Source organism: Cricetulus griseus, chromosome 5 (genome assembly GCF_003668045.3).
Source record: "Cricetulus griseus strain 17A/GY chromosome 5, alternate assembly CriGri-PICRH-1.0, whole genome shotgun sequence".
In the NCBI taxonomy this organism is placed as follows: domain Eukaryota; kingdom Metazoa; phylum Chordata; class Mammalia; order Rodentia; family Cricetidae; genus Cricetulus; species Cricetulus griseus.
In genome coordinates, this window is record NC_048598.1 from 36,084,082 (window position 1) to 36,111,998 (window position 27,917).

Below are 27,917 nucleotides of genomic sequence, written 5' to 3' on the forward strand. Positions count from 1 at the left end.
ATCACATGAATAACAAGAAGTTTTAATAATTTCCATATATGCATAAGATGTTGTGCTATCCTGAAGTCCATTCCTTTGTACCCTGAAGAGGACCTGGGCACATAGAGCAAACTCTGTTCCTATCGAAGGGCCATCACCCAACATGTAAGTTCATCAGTTTTAACTTCCTCCTGGAAATACTTATGAATAAACCCTTTTCACATGTCAGTTCATTAACAGAGAAACATGCATTTCAACAGGACAGCAATTCATGGGTCTGCAGCTTTCTCATTAGATTGTGTGAAGACCATAAACTGACAAACTTTAATCCTCTGCAAATGATGTCAGCTTGTTCACGTTGGTCACCTTTGGACCTCTTACAGGTTTATTTTTTCTAGTGGCGATTTCATTATATTGCCTAGGCTGGCCTTGAATTTGGCGGTGGATGGGTTACATGAATATTATCTACTAATTCTACAACCCTAATGTTGTATTTCTATTTTATCCAGGGATTTTTATAAAAAAAAAAAACAATAAAACCTGTTAACTTTATGCATACACAGCAGGTATCAGGCATTGACCTAAGCACTTTAAATAAATTAACTTCTTACATTCTCATACCTAGTCTGAGGGAATGGCCCCTATTTCATCAAGTACAAACTAAAGTATAGTGAACTGAACAGCCTGTGCAGCCAGCGAAGAACCAGGATGTCAAGGACAAGTCTCGTTTAAACCCAGAGGTCTGAACCACTTTTCTAAACTTCCTGAACTGAGTGGTGACTTTTCTCACAAGCTTTTTATTCACATCTGAATCACTGAATTAGGTACTTCACCAAACTTGGAAATATAGAAAATCATATTAATGAATTTCAAAACGTATACCTTCAATGTCTGGGATGAACTCAACTGGATTATGAGATATCTATCTGTCTAAAGTACAATGATGGGTTTCATTTGCTAATATTTTCCTTAGGACTTTTGTGTATGTTCAAAAGTGAAATGGACTTACAAGTTTCCTTTTTTCTGCTAGTTTTATTATCCAGATAATACCAGTAAACTCATAAATGAGCTGGGGCAGGCTTTGGAGACATTTCAATATTCATTATCAGGCTGCTTTACATGGGTTGCAAACAGTCTAGACTCCCAGGTAATCCAGTGTTCATCGCACCTAAATAAATGCTCAGCTGTGAAGAGAGGCGCTGAAAGGCACCAATCCTAGCCCAGCATCATCCAGACTGGCACAGCAGTCTGTGTGTTCCTTTCTGAAACGACCCAAGGTGGTTGATCCTTGGCCTGATTTAGACATTGATGCCTGTCTTTTATTCAACAATATTTACACACAAATAATCTCTGAAGTCTATGGTAGTATTTTATAATTTATGAAACACTTTAATATCTTTTTATTTCACTGAATTTATTTAATAGTTCTCTAAGAGCTATGCTATTATCTTTGCCTTACAGATCATTTTTACTTTATATTTTAGACTTGTGAAGTAAAGATAATCATTTAGTAGAGAAAATGAACTAAAAATTGAATTTGTTTTCTTTCTTCAGTTATACTATTCTCCCTTTATCTGGGAGAAAAAAATTCAAGAAACTGGAAGATAGAACCAAGCAATACACATAACCAAGCAACACACATACACATACATGCACATGCATTCATATGTACACACACACATATATATATATAAGCGTGTATATACACACACACTATATATATATATATATATATATATATATATATATATACACAGACACATATGCTTAAACTGTTTTTTATTTCTCTACACGCTTATAATAAGTATGACTTAAGAGATTAACAGCAGTAAGTAACGTGATAAAGGAATATACCCTCTCTAAAAACATTTTACTGTAGAAGGAAAAGGGTACATCTTGAGGGAGACACCATGCAGCTACCAGGAAGATAGGACTTCTGGGCATTCTTTCAAGACCATGTAGAAATACATAGATTAATTGAGAGCTACTAATTAAAAGAGAGCTAGTCACTAAGAAGCCTGAGCCATCAGCCAAACAGTTTATAATTAATATAAGATTCTGTGTGTTTATTTGGGACTGAATGGCTGTGGGATGGTACAGGACAGAAACTTTTGTCTACATTTTATTGTACTATGCTCACAATTCTTGTGATGAGAGGACTCAGTGCCCATGTGGTAAGATAAAGTGAGGCAAATGATGTAGATATCATGACCTAGATGTTTGGCTGCTACCAAAGGGTCATTTGGACACAAGCACTGTGATCAGCGGCTCTGGTAACTGAGACACTCCAAAGTCATGTCCTGGATTCAAGGGGCAAGGATGGCATGACACTTCCTCATGTTACTCAGAACAGCATGTAATTTAAAATCTATTCATTGTCTACTTCTATAATTTTGACATTTCATATTTTTGGGCCAGAATTGGCTGTGGGCAACTAAAACTACAAATAGTAAAACTGCAGGTTAGGGGTGAGGAAGGCCAGCCCTGAGAAGTGTGCATGTGGAGGTCAGAGGTCAATGTCCTTGTGTGTCTTCCTCTAAAAATCTCCACCTTATCTTCTAAGATAAAGTCTTTCTGGGAATCTGGAGCTTACCATTTTGGTTAGCCTGAATGGCCAACGAGCCCCCTTCAGCCTTTGTCCTGGTCTCAGATGCACACCACTGTGCTGGCTCTCATGTGGGTGCCAGGATCTGAACTCAGGTCCTCACACTTTCATAGTGAGCATTTTACCAACTGATCCATCTCCCCAGCCTCAAGAAAGCTTTGTTGTTTTGTTTTCCTTTTTTAAATAGGAGAGAGATTAGATTCTACAATAACAAAGATCAGCATCCTGCTTGTCCCTGACAGTACCAAGAATGAATTAATGAATTTTCAGCAGTGGGTGGAACAGCGGCTATTGCTGATGACAGTTATTGCATTTCTACTAACTCTACCACATAGGCTTACATAGACAAAATGTTCAAATGTGACCAATAATTCAGAAATAGCTTACCGTAATGAAGAGCTGTCTGACCTTCGTTGTCCTGTAAAAGAACACAAACGATACACTTTAGGAAAGGTCTGTAAGTATGTTTACATATACACACCATTGCAAACATACAGGATACCAAAGTTCTATAGGCTCATCTCTGTACCCCATAGTCACTTTAGATCAAGCTGTTATAGCACATGGCAGCAGTTACAGCAGAGGTAGAGGAGAAGCAGATCTATGGAGAATCCAGGCAAATGTAGCAGCTTGGTTACTGCATTAGGGAAAGAAAAACTGTCACATAGCATTTACCCTGGACATCAGTAGATGCTTATCTCTAAGCTTGCCTCCAAATCTAAGGAGTCCGTGACTTTAGTAAGAGTTCATAACTTTTTAAGGTCTTTTTATAAAATTCCAAATTCCAGGCTAAAGATGCCAGGCTTCCTAACCAGATCAAACATCAGAAAGATAGGTGATTTGAAGTATACAAAGTTTCAGTAGTTAAGAAAAAGACTTCCCATAGTTTACCCAGGAAATTGGAACATTCTAGTTTTTTCTTTTAAAACACAGATGTAAAACAAGCCGGGTGTTGGTGGCACATGCCTTTAATCCCAGCACTTGGGAGGCAGAGGCAGGCGGATTTCTGTGAGTTCGAGGCCAGCCTGGTCTCCAGAGCGAGTGCCAGGATAGGCTCCAAATCTACACAGAGAAACCCTGTCTCAAACAAAACAAAACAAAACAAAACAAAACCAAACCATAGATGTAAAACAATAGAACAGACTGTTACTTCTAAGTAGTGTTAACTCTTAAACTGACAGCAGAAGGCAGAATGCATCCAACAAACTACCCAAAGCACAAGTGAGAGCATAGTTTAGGAGTTACCCTGAATGCAGAGCCTGGGCCATGACCACCTTAGCTACTGTAATAAAGGATGGTGGCTGGACTATAACCAAACTGTTCTTGAGTACCCTGTATCTGTTTTCCCATTACTGTGGGGATGGGGATTGGCTCCAGAAGTATTGGCTAAGGGCATCTCTATTTAATCTTCCAAATAAAAAGCAAGAAGCTGCCACAGAGAAAGTATTTTCTTTCTTACTCGGACAGGGAGTAAGAAAAAAAGTCATTCCTTAAGGTCTTTTGGCACCTAGAATTGTGGGGTGGCAGCTGGCTGGTGAGGCAGGGGAGCAAGCATGAGGCAATGTAGTTTGTTTTCCTACTAGGGATTGTGCGTCTCATAGGATTTAGAGGTGAGGTGTATGTGGGTGGGTGAGACAAAACAGGAAAAGTATTAACTGGGGAGGGGGGTGGACAGGGTACATTCGGTTGGGTGGCCACAGTGGCTAAGTTCAGGATGCCCATCAACAAGGATAAAGATAATAAAATTTAAGGAAAGTAAAAGACAGGAAGCAGCATCCACAATTAAGGGAGCTCAGATGGTCATGGGGCGATCTAGTGAGAATACCCCATAGTTTCAGGCATTTGAACACTTGGTCCTCCATTGGTGCTGCTGCTTGGTGGGGGTGGGGGCTCTGGTGGTGCAGCCTTGATGGGGAAGCACATCTTTGGAGGTGGGCTTTGAGATAAAAGTCTTACGCCGTTGGTATGCCTGCTATTCCATGCTTATTACGGCAAAGCACATGAGCTCTCAGCATCCTGTTCCAGCTGCCACACCACCCCAATGATGGACTCTTACCCTCTGAAACCAGCAGCTCAAATAAATTCCTTCTTCTCTAAGTTGCTTTGGCCACGGTGCTTTAACCACAGCAATGGAGGAATAACTCATAACGTTTGTAGGTGCAGATTCTGCCTAACTCCCCTTTGCCACACTCTATCCTCAAGATAAAGGGAGAGGAGGAGGAGGAGAGCTGAGGTAGCTATGAACAGGATCAGAGTGATGTCAGTGTAGGGGAACATGACACTGTGAGTCTCACTTCAGAGAATTTGGTCTGAATATAGCTGAGGGCAATTGAAAAGAGAAGAACTGGCCAAAATGGCTAAAGACCCAAATCAATCTTGCTAGTTTTCAGTGTTAGGCAGCAAAAATGTATGTATATGTGTTGGCCTGATGGGTTTACACTCATTTCTACAGTCTCAGTACAAATGTCCAACAAAACACAGAAATTCCAGAAAGGGCTTCTAAGTCTACTACAAGCTTAGGACTTTAATTTTTTCCATCATTATATTTTCCACAATTACTCATCTTTAAAAAGTATAGTTCTCAGTTGGACAGGGTGGCATTAAATTGTAACTCCAGCACTTGGGAGGCTGAGGCAGGAGGGTCACTTTAAAGTCAGGGCAGTCTGGGTTACACAATAAATACCAAATGAGTCAGGGCTTCATGACAAGATTCTGTCTCAAAAGATGGGGAATATGCCAGGTTTGGTGGTACACACAAACTTTTAATCCCAGCAATCAGGAGGCAGAGGCAGGCAGTTCTCTGTGATTTTGACGCCAGCTTTGTCTACATAGTGAGTTCCAAGCCAGCTAAGGTTAGTTAGACTCTGTGCCAAAACACACAGACACACACATGTACTCGAGGCACACACACCCCTGGGAATTAAAACAAAGAGAGAACATTATCTTGCTATTTGGGTAAACTTTCATGTTTAATAATTCTGTTCATACATACCAAGAGTTCTGTCCCTCTTAATTTCTAATTTCTTACCTCACTTGGAATTGAGAATTAATTTCCTTTAATCACTTTTACCAATGAATGTAGCCCCAGGCCAAATTCCTAATTAATTAAAAATGTGCTGGGTTCCTATTATGGCCCAGAGCCTGTTCTAAGCACTGGGAACACAGAGGTGAATGAGACAGAAAAAGTCCCCAGTGTAATCTCATATTGCAGAGGCAGCAATAAGCAAATAAATATATTTATCAACAGTCAATGAGCTTAAGGGAAGATGGTGACGTACACCTGTGGCCTTAGCTACCTAGGAATTGAGAGGACTACTCAAGCCCACAAACTTGAGACTAGCTTAGGTAATATAGCAATCCCCCCCACCATGTGCTCGTGTGCGAGCACACACACGTACACGTACACGTACACACACACACACACACACACACACACACACACACACACACACACACGGAGTGCTCTGGAAGAAAACAAAGCAGAATAAGACAGTAGAGTGGTGTTGGGCACTATTTTGGACATTTTAAAAAACCAGGGAATTGGGGAAGATGTTAGGATGGCATTGGGAAGAGGATAGGATGGCATTGGGGAGAGGATAGGATGGCATTGGGAAGATGGTAGGATGGCATTGGGGAGATAATAGGATGGCGTTGGGGAGATGGTAGGATGGCGTTGGGAAGATGGTAGGATGGCATTGGGAAGAGGATAGGATGGCATTGGGGAGAGGATAGGATGGCATTGGGAAGATGGTAGGATGGCATTGGGGAGATGATAGGATGGCGTTGGGGAGATGGTAGGATGGCGTTGGGAAGATGGTAGGATGGCGTTGGGAAGATAGTAGGATGGCATTGGGAAGATGGTAGGATGGCATTGGGAAGATGGTAGGATGGCATTGGGAAGATGGTAGGATGGCATTGGGAAGATGGTAGGATGGCACTGGGAAGATGGTAGGATGGCACTGGGGAGAGGATAGGATGGCACTGGGGAGAGGATAGGATGGCACTGGGGAGAGGATAGGATGGCACTGGGGAGAGGATAGGATGGCATTGGGAAGATGGTAGGATGGCATTGGGGAGATGGTAGGATGGCGTTGGGGAGATGATAGGATGGCATTGGGAAGATGGTAGGATGGCATTGGGAAGATGGTAGGATGGCATTGGGAAGATGGTAGGATGGCACTGGGGAGAGGATAGGATGGCATTGAGGAAGAGGATAGGATGGCATTGAGGAAGAGGATAGGATGGCATTGAGGAAGAGGATAGGATGGCATTGGGAAGATGGTAGGATGGCATTGGGGAGATGATAGGATGGCGTTGGGGAGATGGTAGGATGGCGTTGGGAAGATGGTAGGATGGCATTGGGAAGATGGTAGGATGGCATTGGGAAGATGGTAGGATGGCATTGGGGAGAGGATAGGATGGCATTGGGGAGAGGATAGGATGGCATTGAGGAAGATGGTAGGATGGAGTTGGGGAGATGGTAGGATGGCATTGGGGAGAGGATAGGAAGGCAATGGGGAAGAGGATAGGTAGGCATGAAACTCAGCGCAGTAAACAGTACTTGTCGTCTTGTTTTGAAAGCCAGCATGTTACCAAGTCATGCCTAAGAGTTTTCTCTCAGTAGTTTTCAAATGGAGTGAGGGGACAGAAGTCTATTAAAGGAGGCCCTTTTCCCTGAGCCAATTTAAAAGCATAGTGACATCAGAGTGACACTAAAGGAGACAGGCGGTTCTGCTCATATGAGGTCTCTAAGGTGCTCGGGTTCCCAGGGAAAGAAAGTGGGGAAAGGAGGGAGGGAACCCTGGGAGCTAGTGTTTAGTGGGTACAATTTCATTTTGGCAGGAAAAGTTCTAGAGATAGGTTATAGTGACAGCTGCCAACAGTGTGAGTGTACTTAATGCTAATCAACTGGACAGTTACAAGTGGTTAAAATGATAAATTTTTAACTGGGTGTGGAGGCACACACATGCAATCCCAGTACTTGGGAGGGAGAGGCAGGAAGATCAGGAGTTTGGATCATCTTTTGGGCTACAGAGCATATTAAAGGCCAGCCTAGGCTAATAAGAGGCCCTATCTCAAAAGCAAAACATAAATAATAAATCTCATTGCATGATTTTCCTTCAAACAATCAATTAAAGGATATGAACAAGTAGCAAAGCTCACTTTGGGAGGAAAACTGCAATAGAAGAGAAGGTATAACCACAAAAGAGCCAAGCAATGGTGCAAGAAGCAGCCTGTGTTCCTGTCATTCTAACTATCCCCGCTTGCCCTCCTCATGCTTTCTGAGAATCTTGACTAATAAAAAATGCAAGCCTTGCCTGTCTTTCTCTCGATTCTGTGATTGCCAGTTCCTAGTAGGAAACCCTGCTGTATTGCATGGCTGTAACTGCTCTTTGCTTTGCTCAAAACTTACCCTCAAATTCTTCAAAGTCACACTCTTCTGTTGTGTTTTAAGTCTCTTTGGCATATTTAAACTTAAGAAGATATACTTATTTTTAATCTTGTGTATGAGTGTTCTGCCTGGATGTATGTCTGTGCACCACATGCCCACAGAGGCCAGAAGAAGGAGTCAGAAATGGAGTTGCAGATGGCTGTGAGCCACCATGTGAGTTTTAGGAATCAAACCCGGGGCGGTTGGAAGAGCAGCCAGTGCTCTTAACTGCTAAGTCATCTCTCCAGCCTTGTATTATCTGAGCATTAATGAAACCCACAATCCCTGTATGAGTTCAGGGAGGCGGGTGAGGGTGAGTGTGATGTGTCGTTCTGGCTAACACTTTTCAAGTAATTACTTCTGAGTGTTTTGGGTCAGGAGCTCCATGGAGTTTTTTTCTGTGAGAAATTCAGTGCTATGCTCACTGCTGCCAGTCTGTCCTGGGGTGATTCTGTCATTGTTTTAGGCACGTACTGCAGAGGTTATCAGCTTGGGGAAGGTTAACATCTGTAAAATGTGCAAACTTTCCACTTCTAGCATAACCCCCGGACTTATAGCACAGGCTAAGACAACCTTTCATGTTAACTCTGCTGGTGGGCAGAAGCTTTTACTCTGAGAGGGACTGGTGGTGTCTAAGATAGCATCCTGTGGGGACTGAGACTGGTCATTTCTTTCAGGGCCACTGATGGTTGCTCTAAGTTTATCATACTCTTATTAAAGCACCTTTAAAAGTTTTATCTTACAGCTTATTATTCTGTCTTATAGCTGTATTTGTTTTGGCTTTTGGAATGGTCTTTTTTTTTTATAAGCTTGGCTATGTATTAAAGGAGATAAAATTTCTGAGAGTTATATATAGTGATTTTTTTTTTTTTTTTGGTATTATTTAGTCTGGGATCTTGCAGTTCAGGTCACCTTCTTAGGGAAGCCACTGCCTTCTTGTTTGGGGTTAGCGCCCCTCTTTTCAGGGCTGTAAGTTTCCTATAGACACATCTCCAGAACTTGCCCAGTCCTGCATACAGTGTGTGATCAGTGAGTGTTTGTAGAAAGACAGAATGAATCTCATGAGCCTCAATAATTTTTCATTGGCTTTTTCACTAAATTCAAATAAACTAACTGCTGCTGGTCTTTAATTTGATCTACTTTGCTTTCATGTGAAGCCTTTTGAAAAACTTTCCATGTATTTCCTAGTGTGAATCATGTCAGTGAGGGCCTAAATAATAAACTATACCCCATTTTCTTTCAATAGACTGTTAAATTTGTGCATATTGTTTCTCTTCTCATATGAACTCTATAGGAGTCCTTTTGAAATTCTGATCATGTTTCCATTTTACTAGTAATTATTTTCTTTACAGACTCAGTGTTATTCTATTTACAGATTAGATATCAACTCAAAGTTATTTTTCTAAATAAAGTGTTGATGAAAATATTAAACTATTAAATTCAGAATTTATTTATAGAAAATACCATTATTTTATCCTTTTAATGCTAAGCCACTGGTAATACTGCCTTCTCTTAGGCATAAAACTCTGTAGAAATTTTCACTTTTTCAATTGTTAAATATGTTTTATAAAACTAAACCAAAAGCTTTATTTTCAAGATATATATATATATATACACCCACATATGTATACATACATATATATACATACATATATTAGTCATATACATATATACATATATTAGTCATTGAAATAGCTCATACACACTCATACCATTTACATGTGCACAAAATAATGGAGATGACACGCTTTTAAGCTATTTTCTATGACTAAAACAGTTGAGTGTTACAGGTTTCTTTTCTCACAGTCACAACAATTCTGATGCTCTCATCCAATCTAGCTCTACTGTTATTCCTAAGGATGCATCAGGAACCATTACAAGAATAACAGAGGGGCTGGAGCGATGGCTGAGCGGCTGATAGCTCGTGCCATTCCTAGAAAGAACCCAAGTTTGCTTCCTGGTCCCATGTGGTCACCCAGAGCCAGGGGATCCAGATCCTCAGACTACACACACGTTTAAAAATAAATCTTAAAAAATAAAAGAACAGTAATAATACAGAGGGACTGGATTTTTCCCATGACATGGTTAATGAGAATTTTTTAATTCTGTTCAGTGTTTCACACTTAAAAATTGTGTTTTAAGAGACTATATAATAAAGGAGGCACTAAAAACTGGCCATAAAGAATTATATGTAATGATAAAAATTTTGGGATTAATAATTGTAATTTAAAATTATGTCTAACTGTGGAATGTACTGCCTCTCAGGTCTGTGACTTTAACAAAAATGATCACATTAATCTAGCAATTTAGAAATTTGAAAAAGAATCTTATTCTAAGAACTTTTCTTAATAGAAGCCTTCCATGGAAAGTTCTGGGCATTTTCTGTCTTTCTTGGAAAGAAAAGGTATGTACAGTAATACCCCATTCTAACTGGCATCCTTAGGAAATGAGGTAGCATATGCCAGCGGGGATTTTTTTTTTTTTTTAAATTGGAATGCTACCTTCAAGCATCTGAACATCAAAATGCCACCTTAAACTCCCTTGCTCCCTTTCTGAGGCAGGGTCCCTCTACACACTGTCTATCCTGGAACTCACTACATGGAACTCGCAGAAATCTGACTGCTCTCCCTCCAAGTGCTAGATATTACATGCCTGGCAGTTATCTCTTGCATACAGTTCTTTTCAAAGTATTTTACTTCTTTTTTTACCTGATGGGAGACCATTTAAGTTTTTCTTGATGATTCAGAGTTAGAATAATAATCTGACCATGTTCCTCAATATCTAGCACCAAGCAAATGTTGGAGAATATATATGAGTGAACAAAAACATAATGTTTTTATTGCACATGCTACAATAAAATGATTCCATTAGAGAGATCAAGGCAAATAAGGTGATTTGGCCTTTCAATTAGCAGCTACAAATGATTTTTGTTTTTTTATTGAGTTTGATTTTAGTTCTTTTCTTAAATAGCTTCTTTTCAGCCAGAAGATTATTAATTACCCTTACTACTGTCAGTGTACCTAAATATTTCACATATTCATATTCTACTTTTCATCTACTAGAGGCTGAAAACAGACAAGAATGTGTGTTGGGTTGTGTCTCGGGAAACATGGGCAATGGTTTGGTGGTGGTCACACAAGATGGGTTCCCAGGGATTTGTGTTTTATTTTCATGTTGGTGATATCTTGTTTGTAGACTTTTACTCTTACAATGAATAGTTTTGTTTTGTTTTTTAAAGATCCTGGGGGCTTTTGTTTAAGTGGACCCTAGAGTGGTGAGTGATCTAAATGCAAAAGGTGACTGCTCTGGCTGAGGACAGTGACCCAGTCTGCACCTCTGGTGTCTCCACTAGCAGCAGCACAATCAACAAGAGGGTGGAAGGTGTACCCACAGTGCAGTTTCAAAGTCATTTTCTAGAGACCTAAGGATGCTGGATAACAATTTTTTATATATTTTATGTTATTTTTACTGGCTCTATTTTTAGACTTTTGTCTAATCCTCCATTGAACAAAAAAATCAGCTTGTCAATAATTTAAGACAACTTTTCCTGACTAGAATGTTTATGAGTTCTCGTTCTCTCTCTCTCTCTCTCTCTCTCTCCCTGCCTTCCTCCCCCTCCTCCTCCTCTTTTGCTTTTTTTGAGACAGGGTTTCTCTGTGTATCCCTGGCTGTCATGGAATGCTCTCTGTAGATCACCAGGGTGGTCTTGAACTCAGAGATCTGCCTGCCCCTGTATCCCAAGTGCTGGGATTAAAGGTGTGTGACACCACTACCCTGCGTGAGTTTTCTTAATAGTTCTCTCTGAATAAAAAAACAAGAACAGGATATACTTGGAAAAGCTGACAAAACAGAGCAAAATACAAAAGACTTGATTCTCTGCAAGTCTTTCTCATTGGAGAAGCAGTGACTCGCTCTCCTCTCCAAAACACCATCCGAATGCAGTTACATAACTATGAACACAGAAAGCTGGGTATTTTCAGCTCTACTTGGTGTCACTACACTTTCATTACAGTTTTTTTCCATATGGACTACAACAGTAAAATAGCTTCAGTAGATGATATGGAAATTGATAAATAACCATCACAAGCAGGACAGACAAATGACTGAAGGAAAAACCATGCAAGGCAGCATGAACTCATTACTCATCCTTTTAAAGCAACTGTGCAGATTCTCATCTGCACAAATGTCCCCAAGAACAAGTCTGTTTGAGATCTGCAACGGCTGCACTGACTTCAGATCATGCCGACTTGCTGGGGTGAGGGAGGCAGAGTAAATGGGGCAGAGTAGGGCGAAGCTAAGACGGAAAGTCGTGTCTCGGTGTGCGTCCGCAGGCGCTCTTTCTGAGTCCATCTAATCATTCAGACCCACACGAGTGCTAAAAGGCACAGCATGGACAGTTATTTGAGAGTTTCAAACCAGGAAGCATTGGGAATTTGCAACAAGAACAGAGCCAGACTCACAGTAATTCACATGGCCACTCCTAGCTGCCAGGGAGCTCACTTTTCTCCAGGAATTAGAAACTTACGGAGAAGAAACCCGTACAGAATTAGAAACTTACGGAGAAGAAACCCGTACCAGGTCCAGGCATGGTTTAGATGTCCTGCTGCCTCACAGGCAGACATATCTTGCAACAGTAGCTACCAGGTTACACACAGGATATGCCAATTAGAAGTAACTCAGGGGGATGGAGAGATGGCTCACCAATTAGCAGCACTTGCTGCTCTTGCAGAGACTTGGGTTCAGTTCCCAGCACCCACATGACAGCTTACAACCATCTGTTATTCTAGTTCTAAGGGGTCTGACACCCTCTTCTGGCCTCCTCAGTCACCAGGCACACACATAGGACACATATATACAATCACGAAAACTGATATTTTGGTTGTGAGCCTAGCCTTTAACGGCTGAGCTGTATGGCTCAGAGTTTAAGAGCACTGACTGCTCTTCCAGAGGTCCTGAGTTCAATTCCCAGCAACCACATGGTGGCTCACAACCATCCGTTATGAGATCTGCTGTCCTCTTCTGGTGTGCAGATATACATGGAAGCAGAATGTTGTTTACATACTAAATAAAATCTTTTTTAAAGAAGGGGCTGGGGGGATAGCTCAGCCGTTAAAGGCTAGGCTCACAACCAAAAAATAAGGAAAACTCATCTAAATTAAATAAATCTGAAAAAAAGAAGTAACTTAGCACAGTCCAAAATGCAATGTATCTACTAAGTATTTATAATTACTTTGCAATTTCTCCAAGTCTAGATTACTTGATCAACTAGGGATTTCATTTATCATAAATAAGATTATTTAATAATGTAATTGCTATCTTTACTCTCAGAAGGTTACAAGGAATTCATACATTTAAATGTAAGATCAGGTTTGATCTAGCAGCAAAAAGTCTCAATTCCACACATAATACAGCCTTCACTCACTCACTCAGAATCTCCATCTGGAAGTTTAGCTTGAAATAATGAGAGAACACCACAGGTCTTTTTCACCTCTACCTGTCCTACTTTAACTATAAGAATTTCTTCCGTGGAACATGTTCTTTTGATGAAATGCATACTACACATTAGCTATATTATGCATGAGAATGCATATAATATATGAGAAATTAGCTGCTATATCATATCATACATTGTATGTTCTCGTATATGACATGTATCATATGTATTATTACATATACACAATATATCTCATATATATAGTATGAGTTTCAGTCCATGATAAAGAAGAATGAGATTATGTCATTCGCAGGAAAACGGCTGGAACTGGAGACCCTCATGGTAAACAAAATAAGGCAGACACAAAGACAAATCCGTATGTTTTAGTTCAAGAGGAATATATATTCCAAATTAAGTTTGATTAAATTTAATTTTGATTATGTTCATTTATTTGGGGCATGGGTGCATGTGTGTGCCATGGTGTAATGTGGAAGTCAGAGCACAGTTTGCAGAAGTCTGTTTTCTACTGATATCCTGTGGGCCATGGGAACCAAACTTAGATTGCCAGGCTTGGTAGCATGTGACTTGACTTGATGAGCCACACACACAGCATAGCATAGAAGTAAGAGGGAGACTTTCAGGGGGAAATTGGTAACTAATAATGAGAGGGGACAGGTGGAATATGAGAGGGTAATGGGGGGATGAATATGAGCAAAGAACATTGTGATATATACACACGTGTGATACACACACACGTGTGATATACATGTGTGAAGATGGCATAATGAAAAGACCACTTGGAGCCTTGGTCACTCTTAATGGCATCATCTGTGGTGATAGTGAGACGTAGAAACTTAGGAGGAAATTTAGGTCACCTGAGATGTGCCCTTGAGTGGATATTAGGCCACTGCCTCTTCCTTCCTACCTTATTGCTTCTAGGCTGCCATTTCCTCAGATGGGAAGAAAGGTCATTAGCACAGAATGAAGATGAGGAAAAAGCACTGAGGGGAATCTATCAGAGCGGGAGAATTAAGGGAACAGAGTAACTCATGACTGCAGGGTAGTGGGGGATCACCTGAGGAGAGTACAACTAACTAACTGTATGTATGTTTCTCTAGCTATGCTGGCTGCACTGCTAGAGGAATATTTGTATGATGGAATAACAGGAAGCCATCAGAAATTTATTCATCAGTGTTTGAGTGTAGCTGTGTGCATGTATGCTACATGTTTGTGTGGGTTTCTGTGGAAGCCAGAAGAGGACGTCAGATTCCTGAAGCTGGAGTTTCAGGAAATTGTAAGCCGACCATTATGGGTGCTGGGAAATGAACCCAGGCCATTCAAAAAAAAAAAAAAAAAAAAAAAAAAAAAAAAACAGCTGAGCTATCTCTCCAGCCCCATCAGAAACTATTGATATACGTATATAACAAGCTGTGATTTAAGTAAGTTATGACATCATGAACAGGATGATCCCAATTTGGAATTAAGATGTGCTTGTTCCTATAACAAAAAGGATAAGAAATGACCGATTATCTTGGGGCTAAGACAATGGATGACTATAACTTTTCTTGATACTTGTTATCTGTAGAAAAATTTAAAATTATTCATATCAATTTTGAAAGTTACTATAAAACCATTTGTACTTTCTAAGAATTTGAATACAATGTATATGTGCATAAAATTATCATTCAGTTATTTAACTATTACCTAGCCATTTCTAATACAAACTAGCAGAGCCAATTAAAATGATGGTTGTTTGTAAATTAATGACTGCTCACAATTATGAGCACAAAAGGGCATGTTGCCTCCTGTCCACCCCTTGTCTGATGAGTCCTGTATCACCATGCCTAATTTGAGGCTTTCGAGTTCAGATGTTACAGGTTGAAGTGTCCTGGTGTTTAATGCGAAATATTGAGATTTTTTTTCTTTTAACTTAGGGCATATGTCCACCTAGAAATCAATCAGAGTGGGGACATGAACATAAGAACCATGACTCCCATCACAGAATTGATTGGCAAAGGGGGAAGAGAAAGATAGGAGGCCAACAAGGCCGTCTTCTAATTCTATTTTCTGCCTCCCAAGAGGATTAGAGAAAGGAAGCAGTCTTTAAAAAAAGAATTTTCTTCAACTCTGAATTGCTTGGACTTCTCAGCACCTATGGCTAAAGGACATAGGTATTTTGTGTGAAACAAAGGAAAGAATTATTTTGTTATTCTTTATCTAACTGTCATCTTTAGGGTCTCAAATATAAACTGTTCTTTTATCCATTTTTTGTATACCTAGCAAATAATAAGCATTCAAGACATAATCTTTCTGTGAACTTATTTGGAATGTTTATGACCCACTAATACAAAGCCTGTTTAGTTTTTTTAAATCCCTATTATTTTAAATCAATGATGCCACAGTACACTATTATAATTATAAGGCTTAAATAAAACATTACTCACATCTACGTGTTAAAATGGAATTAAAGATTAATTTAGATTAAAGCATGAGAATAACTTTATGCATTATTTCTTGGTAACCTCAGAAAAGGAACCAGCAACCCAAACATTGGTCTTTACAGACATTCTGCTTGAAAATATATTATAAAGAATAAATGGAATTGAATGTCAAGAATGAGTAAGTGAAAGCTTTTACTCATCTGGTTTACAACTTATATCAGCTAATTTTTCTAGATTTAAATTGATTAAATTTTTTTGGTTGTTTCATTTCAAATGACCACACCAGAAGAAAGCTGTTTGTCATGGTTATTTATGCTTTTCCTTTCTGTTTTAGCTTAAAGGAAATGTTCAAATTTAATAAATATGGAGTTATTATAAAGAACAGCCAAATCTACTCCAATACATTAGAATTGGTCATGTGTTTGAAATCTTTGTAACGGATGATACATTAGGGTAAAATAAAACTACTCAGTTGAATTAAAAGAAAACAAAATAACAGAATAATGTTAAAATGAGTCAGAATCCACCAATGCCTAAAATCAAAACTATAAAGGTAGAAAAGTACACATATCTTACTCTACATATATCCTCCATAACCTGTCCAAATAAATAAAACCCAATAGGACATAACTGAATGAAAAAAATAATGTAGGAACCTTACATAACCCATACTCCCAAACGAAAAAAGAAAAAAAATGCAGCCATCAATGTGCACAAATTCTTACTTATCATCACTTTTTAAATGGTGCAGAATCATTGAAGCCCCTTTAATGTGGCTGCCTTCTGTTTTGGAACACTGCACCTATAGTACACTTAGAGACCACTAAACCTATGCTTAGAGAACACTACACCCATAGTACACTTAGAGAACACTACACCTGCAACTTTTTTAGAGACTAACAGAGAATCTTGAGGCTTTCCATCCAGCACTAAAACTCTCCCCAATCTCCTTCATCTTTTCTTGTATTATTTGTGATTGTAGGCCATCTTCTGCTCTTTGGAGGTGAAGGCTATGGCATACATTAATCCATAGATCGAAATTTCTTTCACAAACCTCTTCACATAATAAAAGATTGTAAGATTACCTGTAAGAAAACCAATGTGGTTGGTTTTCTTGGGCTTTGGCATTAAGTACCTGGCCACTGGGTCTGGAGTACAGCAAAAAATGCAGATAAGAGTTATGTCAAACATGCTAAAACTAGTTAATTGCTCACTTTATAGAAGAATTTCAGCTGAGCCGAGAAGGCAATGCAAGGTCAGACTTTGCAACTAGAGGCAGAAGACACAGGGAAAATGGTAAGTGAGGATCCAAAAGCACGAATGGTTAAGAGGGCAGCAGTGCCCAGTGGCAATTAGAAGGAGCAGGGTAGCAGCAGGTAGAAGTTAGTGGCTCTGGAAGAAGCAACAAGGTGCAGTCATTTTAGACCCACGAGAACAGGCAGCCATCGCTGGCCACATGTCAGCCAGTAGACTTCAGCAATCCATACCATCTGCAGACACCACAGCAGAGGACAGAAGGAAGGACTCAGGGAAGCAGCAGTAGACTTCAGAGGATGTAAAAAGAGAACAGACAGAACATAACTGTATGGCTATTTGAAACCAACACAAATCTAGGATGTTCTCCTTGTAGATCTTTGAAGATCTTATTAAAATGAACAAAAAGGAATAAACACTGGCTGAAGGGCTACCATCAGCTGCAAGTTTTATAAACATTATTCCTTCCCATTCCTACAACAACCCCATTACACAAAGACCACGATTCTCATTTTCAAGTGGAGTAAAATGGGCCTTAAAGATATTACCTGTCCAAGGTCCTAGGGTCTTTGTGACATGAAAAACAAACAAGTTTCTCAACTACATCATCCTGCTAAAAAAGGAGTAAGAGGAAAGTAAATCCCTACTGTTGGAAACACCACATACTTTAGACTTAATAGGACTGGCAGGAATCGATCTAGATTTGACCTGGAAGCCTCTTCCCTGAGGACTGGCCCTCACAGTATCAGAAGTGATGCAAGCTGCCAAGGGAGAAAAGCAATCAATAGTCTTATCCAACTATAAATGCTCATAAACCATGACAATGATGAGAGCAGAAACAATAGTGGCACTTATATTGTGGGGGTAACCAACAGCCTCCTAAATTGACTTAATGCCCACTCACTAGGAAGGACTTCATGAGTGATACAATAAACTTACCCAACCACCATGGCTGGTAAGGTCAAGGACCCTAATGAATACCCTACTATTACAACTTTCTTAAACCAGTATAATTTCTTATGCATTCTCAACACTATCCTTGTATTCGAAGGTAAGTGCAGCTCTCACCCCCTCAAAGAAGCTTCTTTCTGCAGGAGACTGTCATAAGCCATAATGGGCCAAAATATAGAGAACCACTCATCACTGTGGTACCTGTCCCCAGTTCGATATATTTAGAACACAATTCCTACACCTAAGGTTCAGGGAAGTCAGAGACGGGACATAAAAATAGAGCCAGAGGACCATAGCATGTGTTTCAAAATACTATCTTCTTAAAAGAAATGGGGCGCGGGGGGGGGGGCGGTAACCAAAGTAGAGGGAGAGTGGTAGGAAGGGGTGGATCTGGGATTAGGGTGGGGGTGAAGGTGATCAAAATATGTTGTATAAAGCTCTGAAAGAATTAATAAAATTACATATTTTTAAATGTATTAACAACTGGATAATGACAGAGTGAGGCAAGGAATGGTGCCTTTGGATAGGCAGGATTCCAAGGTGACCCTCAGTAATCTACATCCTCTGGACCTGTGAATATATGGGGATGCCACTTCTATGACAGAGGGCTACGGTGGCATAGAAGGAGCTGGCCCTACAGAAGCAGACAGCCTGTTGGCCATGTGGCCATGTTAAAGACCTGCCACAGGAAATGCATGCTTTCAAGATGACTGCTTCTGCACTAAGACCATGAGTAACTGAATTCTGCCAGTAATCAGAAAGAACCCGAAGAGGTGTCCTATCTCCAGACAACAGCACAGCTCCATTCCTGAACCCCAGTTAAGGCAGGCTCTAACTGGACAGTGAAGTGACTGAGCAGCAAAAGAGAAAATATCTAAATGAAGGAATCAGGATTGCCTAGAAATAGTTACATACTGCTCCAAGATGAAAAGAAAACTACAGCCAGTCATCTTTAAAACAGCGAGGAGAGCAAACTACAAGAGCTTCCCAAACATAAAATAAATGGTTGCCCTAATAGTCATTGACTTCCTTTTCCCAGGATGTTTTCCAACTTAGATGACTGATTAGTAGGCATAGGAGGAAGAACACTAGGACATTTCTAGACAGTCTGAATAATAATCTCAATGTAGTCTCTCACATAGGCATTTATAACTTTAAATACTGGGTGTATACAAAGACAGACTTTCTGTGTTCACTGTAAAAGGGCAATGTCTACATTGTAGGCAACCAGTAAACATCTGTTGAATGAATAAATGTACAAAATAAAAAGTGATGAAAGTAATGCCAGAATCTACTAATTGCTTAATATTCCTTTTTGGGCAAATTAAAAATAAAACCTTGACGGTAATAATGCTGGCAGCAGCTAGTCTTTTCCAGAAAATAAGTCAATATCTGGAAATGGAAGGAACTCTGATTGTGAGCTCCAGTCTTGGCACTGCCACACTCAGTCCTCTCCCCAAACCCTCAAAAAAAGAGAAGAGATCAGTGCTGGGATTCAGATGGGCTGAGAGCCACATTAAGGCAAGTGTAGGATCAGGAGAGCAGAGAAAATAGGAGATATTAGGAGTTAATGAGATGGGTTAGTAGCAAATGTCTGTGCAATAGGGAAGCTGAGGCAGGAGGATTCCTCTAATTTGAGGCCTGGCCTGAGTTCCATCCAGGCCAGGAGGATCTATATGGTGATTCTATCACACACACACACACACACACACACACACACACGCACGCACGCACGCACGCACGCACGCACGCACGCACGCACGCACGCACGCACGCACGCACGAAAACATCAGTGAGTTAACAACCCAGTTGTAGAGCCTAGCATACTAAGGATCCAGTTCAAAGCCCCAGCACCACAAACTAGTTGACGATGAGGAACTAACTGAAAACATGGTAATACTCGAGAGGGATCAGAATTTGGAGTTTAGACAGGAAGCAAGATCAAACAGGCTAGCATACATGTGAGCTAAAATGAAATAAGGACAAATGTAGCTAGAGTTGAGGTGTGCTTCACAAACCAGGACCCAGAGTGACAAGATGAAGGTGAGCCCTGCACAGACTGTACAGGATGGACCACAGAGAGGAACTGCAAGCCTGAACCCAACATCAAAAGCCACCATTTTTAAATGGTGTAATTAAGTTTTATATGCAAATACTGCATATTTCTTGTCAGCTATATTCTGCAACCTTCTAGACAGTTCTAAAACTTGTTGTGGAATATTTAACTATGTAAAGATATGCTACATTTGTTTATGTTGTGGAGTATTACTTCAACTATGAGAGGTATGTTACAGCTGTTTAACTAGCAAAGGTATGTTACATTTGCTTATGCTGCACTTGTTTAATTATTTAAAGATGTGCTGCTGTTTTACCTTGCTTTCCCCAAGTTACTTGACTGATGTAATAAAAATCAGCATGGAAAGCAGGTGGGCAGTTGAGGGATAGGTGGGGCTGGCGGGCAGAGAGAATAAGTAGGAACAGGAATCTAGGCTTGAGAGAAGAGGAGAGAATGAGAGGGAAGGGACAACGAGGGAGAAAGAGAGGGAGACTTTGAGCGCCAGCCAGCCAGCTGACCCTCAGGACATATGGGACATATAGAATGAAGCAAAGGTAAAATGCGCTGAAGCAAAATGAAGATGAAGAGAAGCAGGTTAAATTAAGTTATAAGAGCTAGCAAGAAATAAACCTAAGCTAAGGCTGAGCATTCATAACTAATAATCAGTCTCTGTGTCATGTTTTGGGAGCTGGTTGGTGGTCCAAAAGAAAGCCTGCTATAAAATATATTTGCTTGCTTTTATTAAAAATTTAAGATATTAAACAGTATACGAAGAGGTAAAGTTCAAACTGGGTTTTTTTCTTTTTGCTCTTATACGTTTTAACTTTTTAGTTTTCAAGTTAACAGAAGAAATGCCATTAGTAATAAAATATGCATATTAACTAAAGATGTTATTTATATTACTTATAGATGAGAATTTTTTTCCAAAAATTTTAACCTACAGTAGGACATTGCAGAAACAATATACTTTTTTAAAGGAGAGTTTGTTTTGGGTCATAGTTTCAGAGACTTCAATCCATGATCCCATTGTTTGTGGACATCTACACTGAGGCAGAGCACCTTGGTGAGAGCACGTGGCAGACCAGTGGGGGCCGTTTCACAGTGAACATGAGACAGATGCAGAGGGACCAGAGACAGGACAAGCCCTAGTGAGCAACCTTCTCCAGGAAGATTTCTTTTGTTTAAAAAACTTGTTCTCTATCCTTTAGAAGTAGTTTATTTTTCTTATTAAGTCAGCTTTAAAAATAGGTTTTATTCTTTATCAACAGACTTTGTTATACCATCATTTATTAAATTACCACTCCTTCAATATTTCCCTGCATGTGACCATAAAAATGATCGTTATTTCTGAAGTGCTTAATCTGTAAAAAGGACACGTTGTTACATCTGTACTCTCCTTGCCCTCCACACCTGTGCAACTCTGATATAATCAACCAGCCTCTGTAAAAGCAGTGGAGCTAAAGTGATCCTCTGGAGCAACACCTAATTTTACTACTTTCCCCGGCACTCTTACCTGTCCAGGGACTATTCAAATAGCTGTGAAACCAACAGGGATTTTCTGTGAAGTGCAAGTGCTTCATCAATTCCCACTGGAACACAATGGTAGCTTCAACCATCTTCCTCCCTCCTCTAACAACATGATAAAACCCATCACATTTTATCCTCATCTAAACACACATATGCACACACACAGAGAATAGACTGTGAAAACACACATATAATACAGGAAGTGCTCAAAAAGACTGGCTATGACTCAACCTTCCTACTCCCCCATTTCCTCCTCCACCCCCCTTTCTCTCAGCTCCCTCTCCCTTACCCCCATGCTCCCAATTAGCTCAGGAGATCCTATCCCCCTTCCCCTTCTATGGGGGACCATGCATTCTTTTCTTGGAAAGTTGGGGAAAGAATAGCGGAGAGCAGGATGAGAGAGAACCATAATAGAGGAAGCCATTATAGGTTCCAGGAGAGATCTGGCACTAGGGAGATTTCCAGAGATCTACAAGGATGACACCAACTGGCAATCTAAAGCAGTAGTGGAGAGACTACCTTAAAAGCCCTTCCCCTATAGTGAGACTGATGAGTACCTTATATGCCATCCTAGGGCCTTCCTCCAGTGGCTGATGTAAGCAGAGGCAGACACCCACAGCTAAACACTGAACTAAACTCTGGAACCCAGTTGCAGAGAGGGAGGAGTGATGAGCAAAGAGGTCAAGACCCAGCTGGTGAAACCCACAGAAACAGCTAACCTGAACAAGGGAGAGCGCATGGACCCCAGACTAATGTCTTGGAGGCCAGCATGGGACTGATCCAGACCCCTGAAAGTGGATGTCAGTGAGGAGACCTCGGCACTCCATGGGGGCCACCGGTAGTGGATCATTATTTATCCTTGGTGTAAGAAGGGACTTTGGGAGCCCATCCCACATGGAGGGATGCTCTGTCAGCCAGGACACATGGGGGAGGGACTAGGCCCTGCCCAGGGTTATATGACAGACTTTGGGGATCTCCCAGGGAGGGCCTTACCCTCCCTGGAGAGTAGAGGGGTGATGGGTGAGGAGGGGAAGGAGAGGGAGTAGGGATTGACATGTGAAGCAGGCTTGTTTCTAGTTTGAACTAATAAAAAATAACTGGAAAAAATCTGGCTATGAGGAAACAGATGTGGTGATAAAAACTTTGAATTTTTATATAATAGTTTTAAGTAATTTTAAATGTTTTTTTCTAAGCTTGGAATGCACTGCCTCTAAGATATGTGACTATAACAGCAGACAATTGAATTAATCTGATAATTACAAAATTTGAAAATACATTTTATAATTGTTCTCTAAGGACTTTTTTTTAATATAAAAAGATGGCTTGGGACTGGAATGATATATATATACAAGCCCAGAAAACAGTTCAGGCCACCAGATGTCATGGGAAGATGTGGGATCTTTCCTCATTGTGTCTTTAAAGAAAGTACACCTGTTAACATTGATTTCTGTCCTGCAGAGCTAGGAGACAGTATATTTCTGTTCTGAAACACATATGAGCAGGTGTGTGTGCGGGCATGTGTGCGTGCATGCTCGTACACACACACCCACACCCATACCCACACCCACGCACTTATGGCTCTCATAGTCTGCCCAGCTGTTTCTGCTACCTATCTGTAGCCTCATGTCAGCATCCATCAAGCATCACCCAGCCTTTACAGTTCATGACGGGCCACAACTCAGTCTAAAGGATATCTCTAGCCACTATGGTCCCTATTGATTTCTCTCATTTTCCTATCACCTTTGCACTTCCAGTGGATCTCTCATTATGGCACTTGACCACAGACTGGCCTGCTTCTTACTGTCTTAATTAGACACTGTAGACAGAGACCATATTCATACTTTTGTGTCTCCTACTATCTTGGCACATCAAGGTCATTAAATAGTGAATTAGAATATTTAGGCTGAATCTAACAACTGCCCACTTGTTAAGAGTTATGTTTGCATTGTTGACTTCTGTGGTTGTCTATAGATTACATTTCTAGCAACTGCTCTTTTAGTTCTGATAAAGAATTCCACGAACTAAAATATTGCTTAGCTGTAGCTACCTATTCTCATACAAAATGGAAAAGAATATTAAGGTTTATTCTTAATCTAGACATTGTTATGCCCTTCCATAACTTACATTACTTGCTAGTAATCTTTAATCTTTATGTATATGGATGTTTTGCCTGCATGAATATCTATGCACCATACGTGTGTTTGGTGCCCATAGAGGCCAGAAGAGGGCACCAGATCCTCTGAAATGGGAATTACAAGTGGTTGTGAGTTGCTGTAAGGGTGCTGAGAATTGAATTTAGGTGTTCTAGAAGAGCAACAAGTGCTGTTGAGCCCTTTCTTCAGTCCTCAATGTAATCATCCTTGTACTGTTGGCTAAGATAAAAAAACAAACAAACAAAAAAATGACAACAAACGCTGGTGAGACTATGGGGAAAGGGAAACCCTCATTCACTGTTAGGAGTGCAAAATGGTTTGGCCATCTGGAAATCAGTATGGAGAATCTTTAAAATGCTAAAAAATAAATCTACCATGACCCATCTATACCATTCCTAGTTATAAGCCCAAAGGACCTGACATCCCATTCCACAGATACTTGCTCAGCTATGTTCATTGCTGCTCTCTTCACAATAGCTAGGAAATGGAAACAACCTAAATGTCTTACAACTGACAAATGGATAATGAAAATGTGGTACATACATACTATTTTATTTGGCTATAAAGAAAAAAGAAATTGTGAAAACCCGCAGGCAAATGGGTGACAGTAGAAAATATATAGAATACAGTAGCCCACACCTAGAAAGAAAAATGCCCCATGTTCTGGCTCATCTAGGTTCCTAGCTATAAATCTTCAGATGTGAGCATACACCCTGGAGTAACTGCAGGAACTTAGAAAGTATAAAAGAATCATGTGGAAAGAGGGGCAGGCAGAGGCAAGGGCTAGAAATAGGATTACAGAATGTGCTATGAAGAGGGTAAATGGACTGGGGAAGAAGGTCAATAAAGAAGGAGAAGCAGGGAGATGGGACAAATAACACCAAGCTGTAAAAAATCACATTATTTTTTATTTACTTAAAATTACATATATAATATAATGCATAACCCATACACAGCTTAAATAAAGTTATGACTCTTGGGCTGATATACTCCCCTCAAGAACAACAGATTAATAATAACAACAGAATAATAGAACCCCAGTATGATACATGAGAAACCTTTCAAGTTGTTGGTCAGACACCCAAAACATTACAGGTTATTGCTATTACCCTTTGTTGTTGAAAAGAGGCTGAAGATAAATCCCTCTTGCTGAAGTCAACACATACTTCCAACACAGAACTTGGAAGATTCAAACTGGATCTAAGATGAAAGCCTTCTCCTGAGTTCCAGCTTTCATACTACTAGAAGATGACATGCAAACTACCAAGAGAGGAAGGCAATCAATAATTCTACCCAGTTCTGCTACAAACCACAATAGCATGGTAAGATATCCCTTAAGGTGCAATAGTGGCACACATACCTCAGCAGTAAACAATAGCTATCTAGTGGAACTTAAGGCCTGTTCTAGACAACTACCTGGAGCTATTAAGGCCATTGATGCTAGAGAAGATCCCACCACCACTTCACTAAGTCAGTGTAATTCCTAACTACATTCTAAAACTCATCCTTATACCAAGAGAAAATCACAACTGGTCAAAAAGCAGAGATAACTGATTATGGAATGTCCAGCCCTAGTGGGTACATCTACAACACAACTCTTGTACCAAAGGCTCAGAGAATATAACAGAAGAAGGGGTAGAAATATTTTAAGAGCCAGGACCAGGAAATCGGCAGTAAGGCTGCTTTTCCTAGAAATGAAGGCAACCATACCTATAATACCTCAACAACACAGGTGCCTAAACAAGACCCCACAATGACGACAGCAATAGAAATGCTAACATAGGAGGAGGAAATCTCATGGGTCCCACCCCTCGAAAAAGAGCTATAGCCAACTAATGAGTGCTGATTAGTCTTTCCTAGGAAGGAGCCCCTTGATATCCAATATCAAGTGATCAGCCCTGAAATCACATATATACAAGCAACATTAAATGAATTCAGTAACTGTGGTTATATAATTATGTAGATATATGCAACATTAATAAAAAGAGAAATTAATATGAAGGGATGTGGGAGAGGACATGGGGAGGGTTGGAAGGAGAAAAGGGAAGGGAAAATGATAATTATATTCCAATTAAAATAAAAATATAGTTAAAATGCAAAATTTCATTTTCTACATATTTTACCACAATAACAATGATCCAATTGTGGATACAAATATACAACTTAAAAGACCCTATTTTAAAGGTGTACTTTCTTTCTTTTTACATCTCTTTACTGTTACTGGGAAGAGCCACTGTCCCTGAAAGTAAACTCACTTTCACATTTGGGTCGGACATGAGCTGCCTGTACTAACACAGTTCATGTGTTAGTACAGGTGTCTGTGGCCTTTCTTTGCTACATAAGATGCTTTAGGGTACTTGAAAATAAGCCATACACTACCTGTTAATAATGACCCCAGGCTTAATTTTTCACTTACTGTGAAATTATTACTCCTACTAGATTTACAAAAGGCAACACACCAGTCTCTCTATCTGTCTCTCCCATTTCACTAAACATTAGGGTGAAGTTGGGTTGTAATAATGAAGTAAATAAAGCTAAACTTCATCAAATTAGGGGTCTGATAATGAACATTTCTTTAAACAATGTTCTCTGTGTATAGAGAAAAACTAAATAAGTGGATTTTTCCCAATGAAACAAAACAAACAAATAAAATGAAAATGTTCCTGAAGATGAGACACGTGCCGCAGTCTAAATGCTCTGGGAAACGCCAACACTTCTGAAATTTTTAAAAATTCTTTTTTATGATGTGAGTAAGGAAATGCCCTGTTTCTCAACTTTTAAATATTTATAATCCCTTAAGATAAACACAAAAATTTCATGCTCTTTTAAGATTGCAATAAAAAATTTCACACACACAAAAGTAGAAAACGTGAACTTCTGCTGAAACATCACTCAGATTCAACACCTATAAAGATTTTGTATTTTATTTAATTTCTTTCTTCTTCTCCTCACCTAAGTACCTTAAGCCAAGTTCTAGATTTTTTTAACTTAATTTTAATATTTGTTTCAAGATAGGGTTTCTCTGTGTAGCCAGAGCTGTCATGAAACTCATTCTGTAGACCAGGGTGGTCTTGAACTCAGAGAGATCCCACCTGCTTCTGACTCTGGTGTGCTAGGATTACAGGTGTGTGCCGCCACCTCCCGCCTCATGTTCCAGATTTTATGTTCTTTCTCCCCCATATATCTCAATGACTATTTAAAACAAAAACAAAGGGAAGAAAAAGAAAAGAAATGGAATGCATGGACCTTACTGGGATCTTCATTCCTGCTAAACAAACAAACAAACAAACAAAAAACACAAAATCAAGAAAAGGTGTTATTTCCTGTGTAAAAAAAAAAAACATTACTAATTTGCTACAGAAATAGCTGTTCAGCAGAATTCTGAGTGCATATTTATCAACTTAAAAATGTTATTTCTATCATAATCACATATACTTTTAACAGACTTTTTAAGATTGGGCTTCAACTCCTTGCAAAGAGTGTTTGATGGTGAATAGCAAAGTAAAATTTTCAAGTAAGGAAAAACCAGGAAGACAGACATGCAGATGCTCCACACTGTCGCAGCACTGTACAGACTGGCTGTTTTGGTCAGCCCTATGCCTCCAGCGTTTCTAGGGAGGGAGTCTCTTTATTTTCACAAAGTTCTTAAGAAAACGAAAATGCTCTAAACTGGCTGAAACCACCTGCCCTGGAGATGACTGGCATGACTTCTTTCATTTAACCTTAGGTTTAACTGTCTTCTTGGCATGTGTCTTGACTGATCACGGCTCAAAGTACCCAACCACTTTATCCCTTGCACCCATCTGATACTGTTTGTCACCTTTCCTCACTAGCAACTCCTGTGCCAGAAGCATGGACTTTGTGTCCTTCACTGTGCTAACTCCAGGTTCAGAGCCTGGGTAACACAAAAGGCAGTAACTACATTTACAGAGTGAATGGATAAATTTGTCTGGATTTAGAAAAGTCTTTTGCAATATGCTAATGTAACCCAGTTGGAAAATAATGGAAATATAACTTAAGCTTATCATCACTAAGATTGGGAAGATAAGTCACTTCCTTGTATGGAATTTCTCTTTGCTAGTTTGT

The 27,917-nt window shown here is 39.9% G+C and overlaps 1 protein-coding gene across 4 annotated transcripts in view; it reads right to left on the reverse strand.

The window, feature by feature from the left end:
* Window positions 1-27,917, reverse strand: part of Acbd6 (acyl-CoA binding domain containing 6) — a 139,643-nt gene that overhangs the window by 10,766 nt on the left and 100,960 nt on the right. For 3 of the 4 annotated variants that reach the window (XR_003485678.2, XM_027417342.2, XM_027417341.2), the window contains one exon: window positions 2,972-3,002. Coding sequence is in view for 2 of the 4 variants with exons in the window: in XM_027417342.2 (XP_027273143.1) it covers window positions 2,972-3,002 (31 nt within the window). In the remaining 2 variants the exon portion in view is untranslated. Of the gene's footprint in view, window positions 1-2,970; window positions 3,003-27,917 lie in introns of those variants that run through there. The other variant, XM_027417343.2, reaches the window with a different exon arrangement.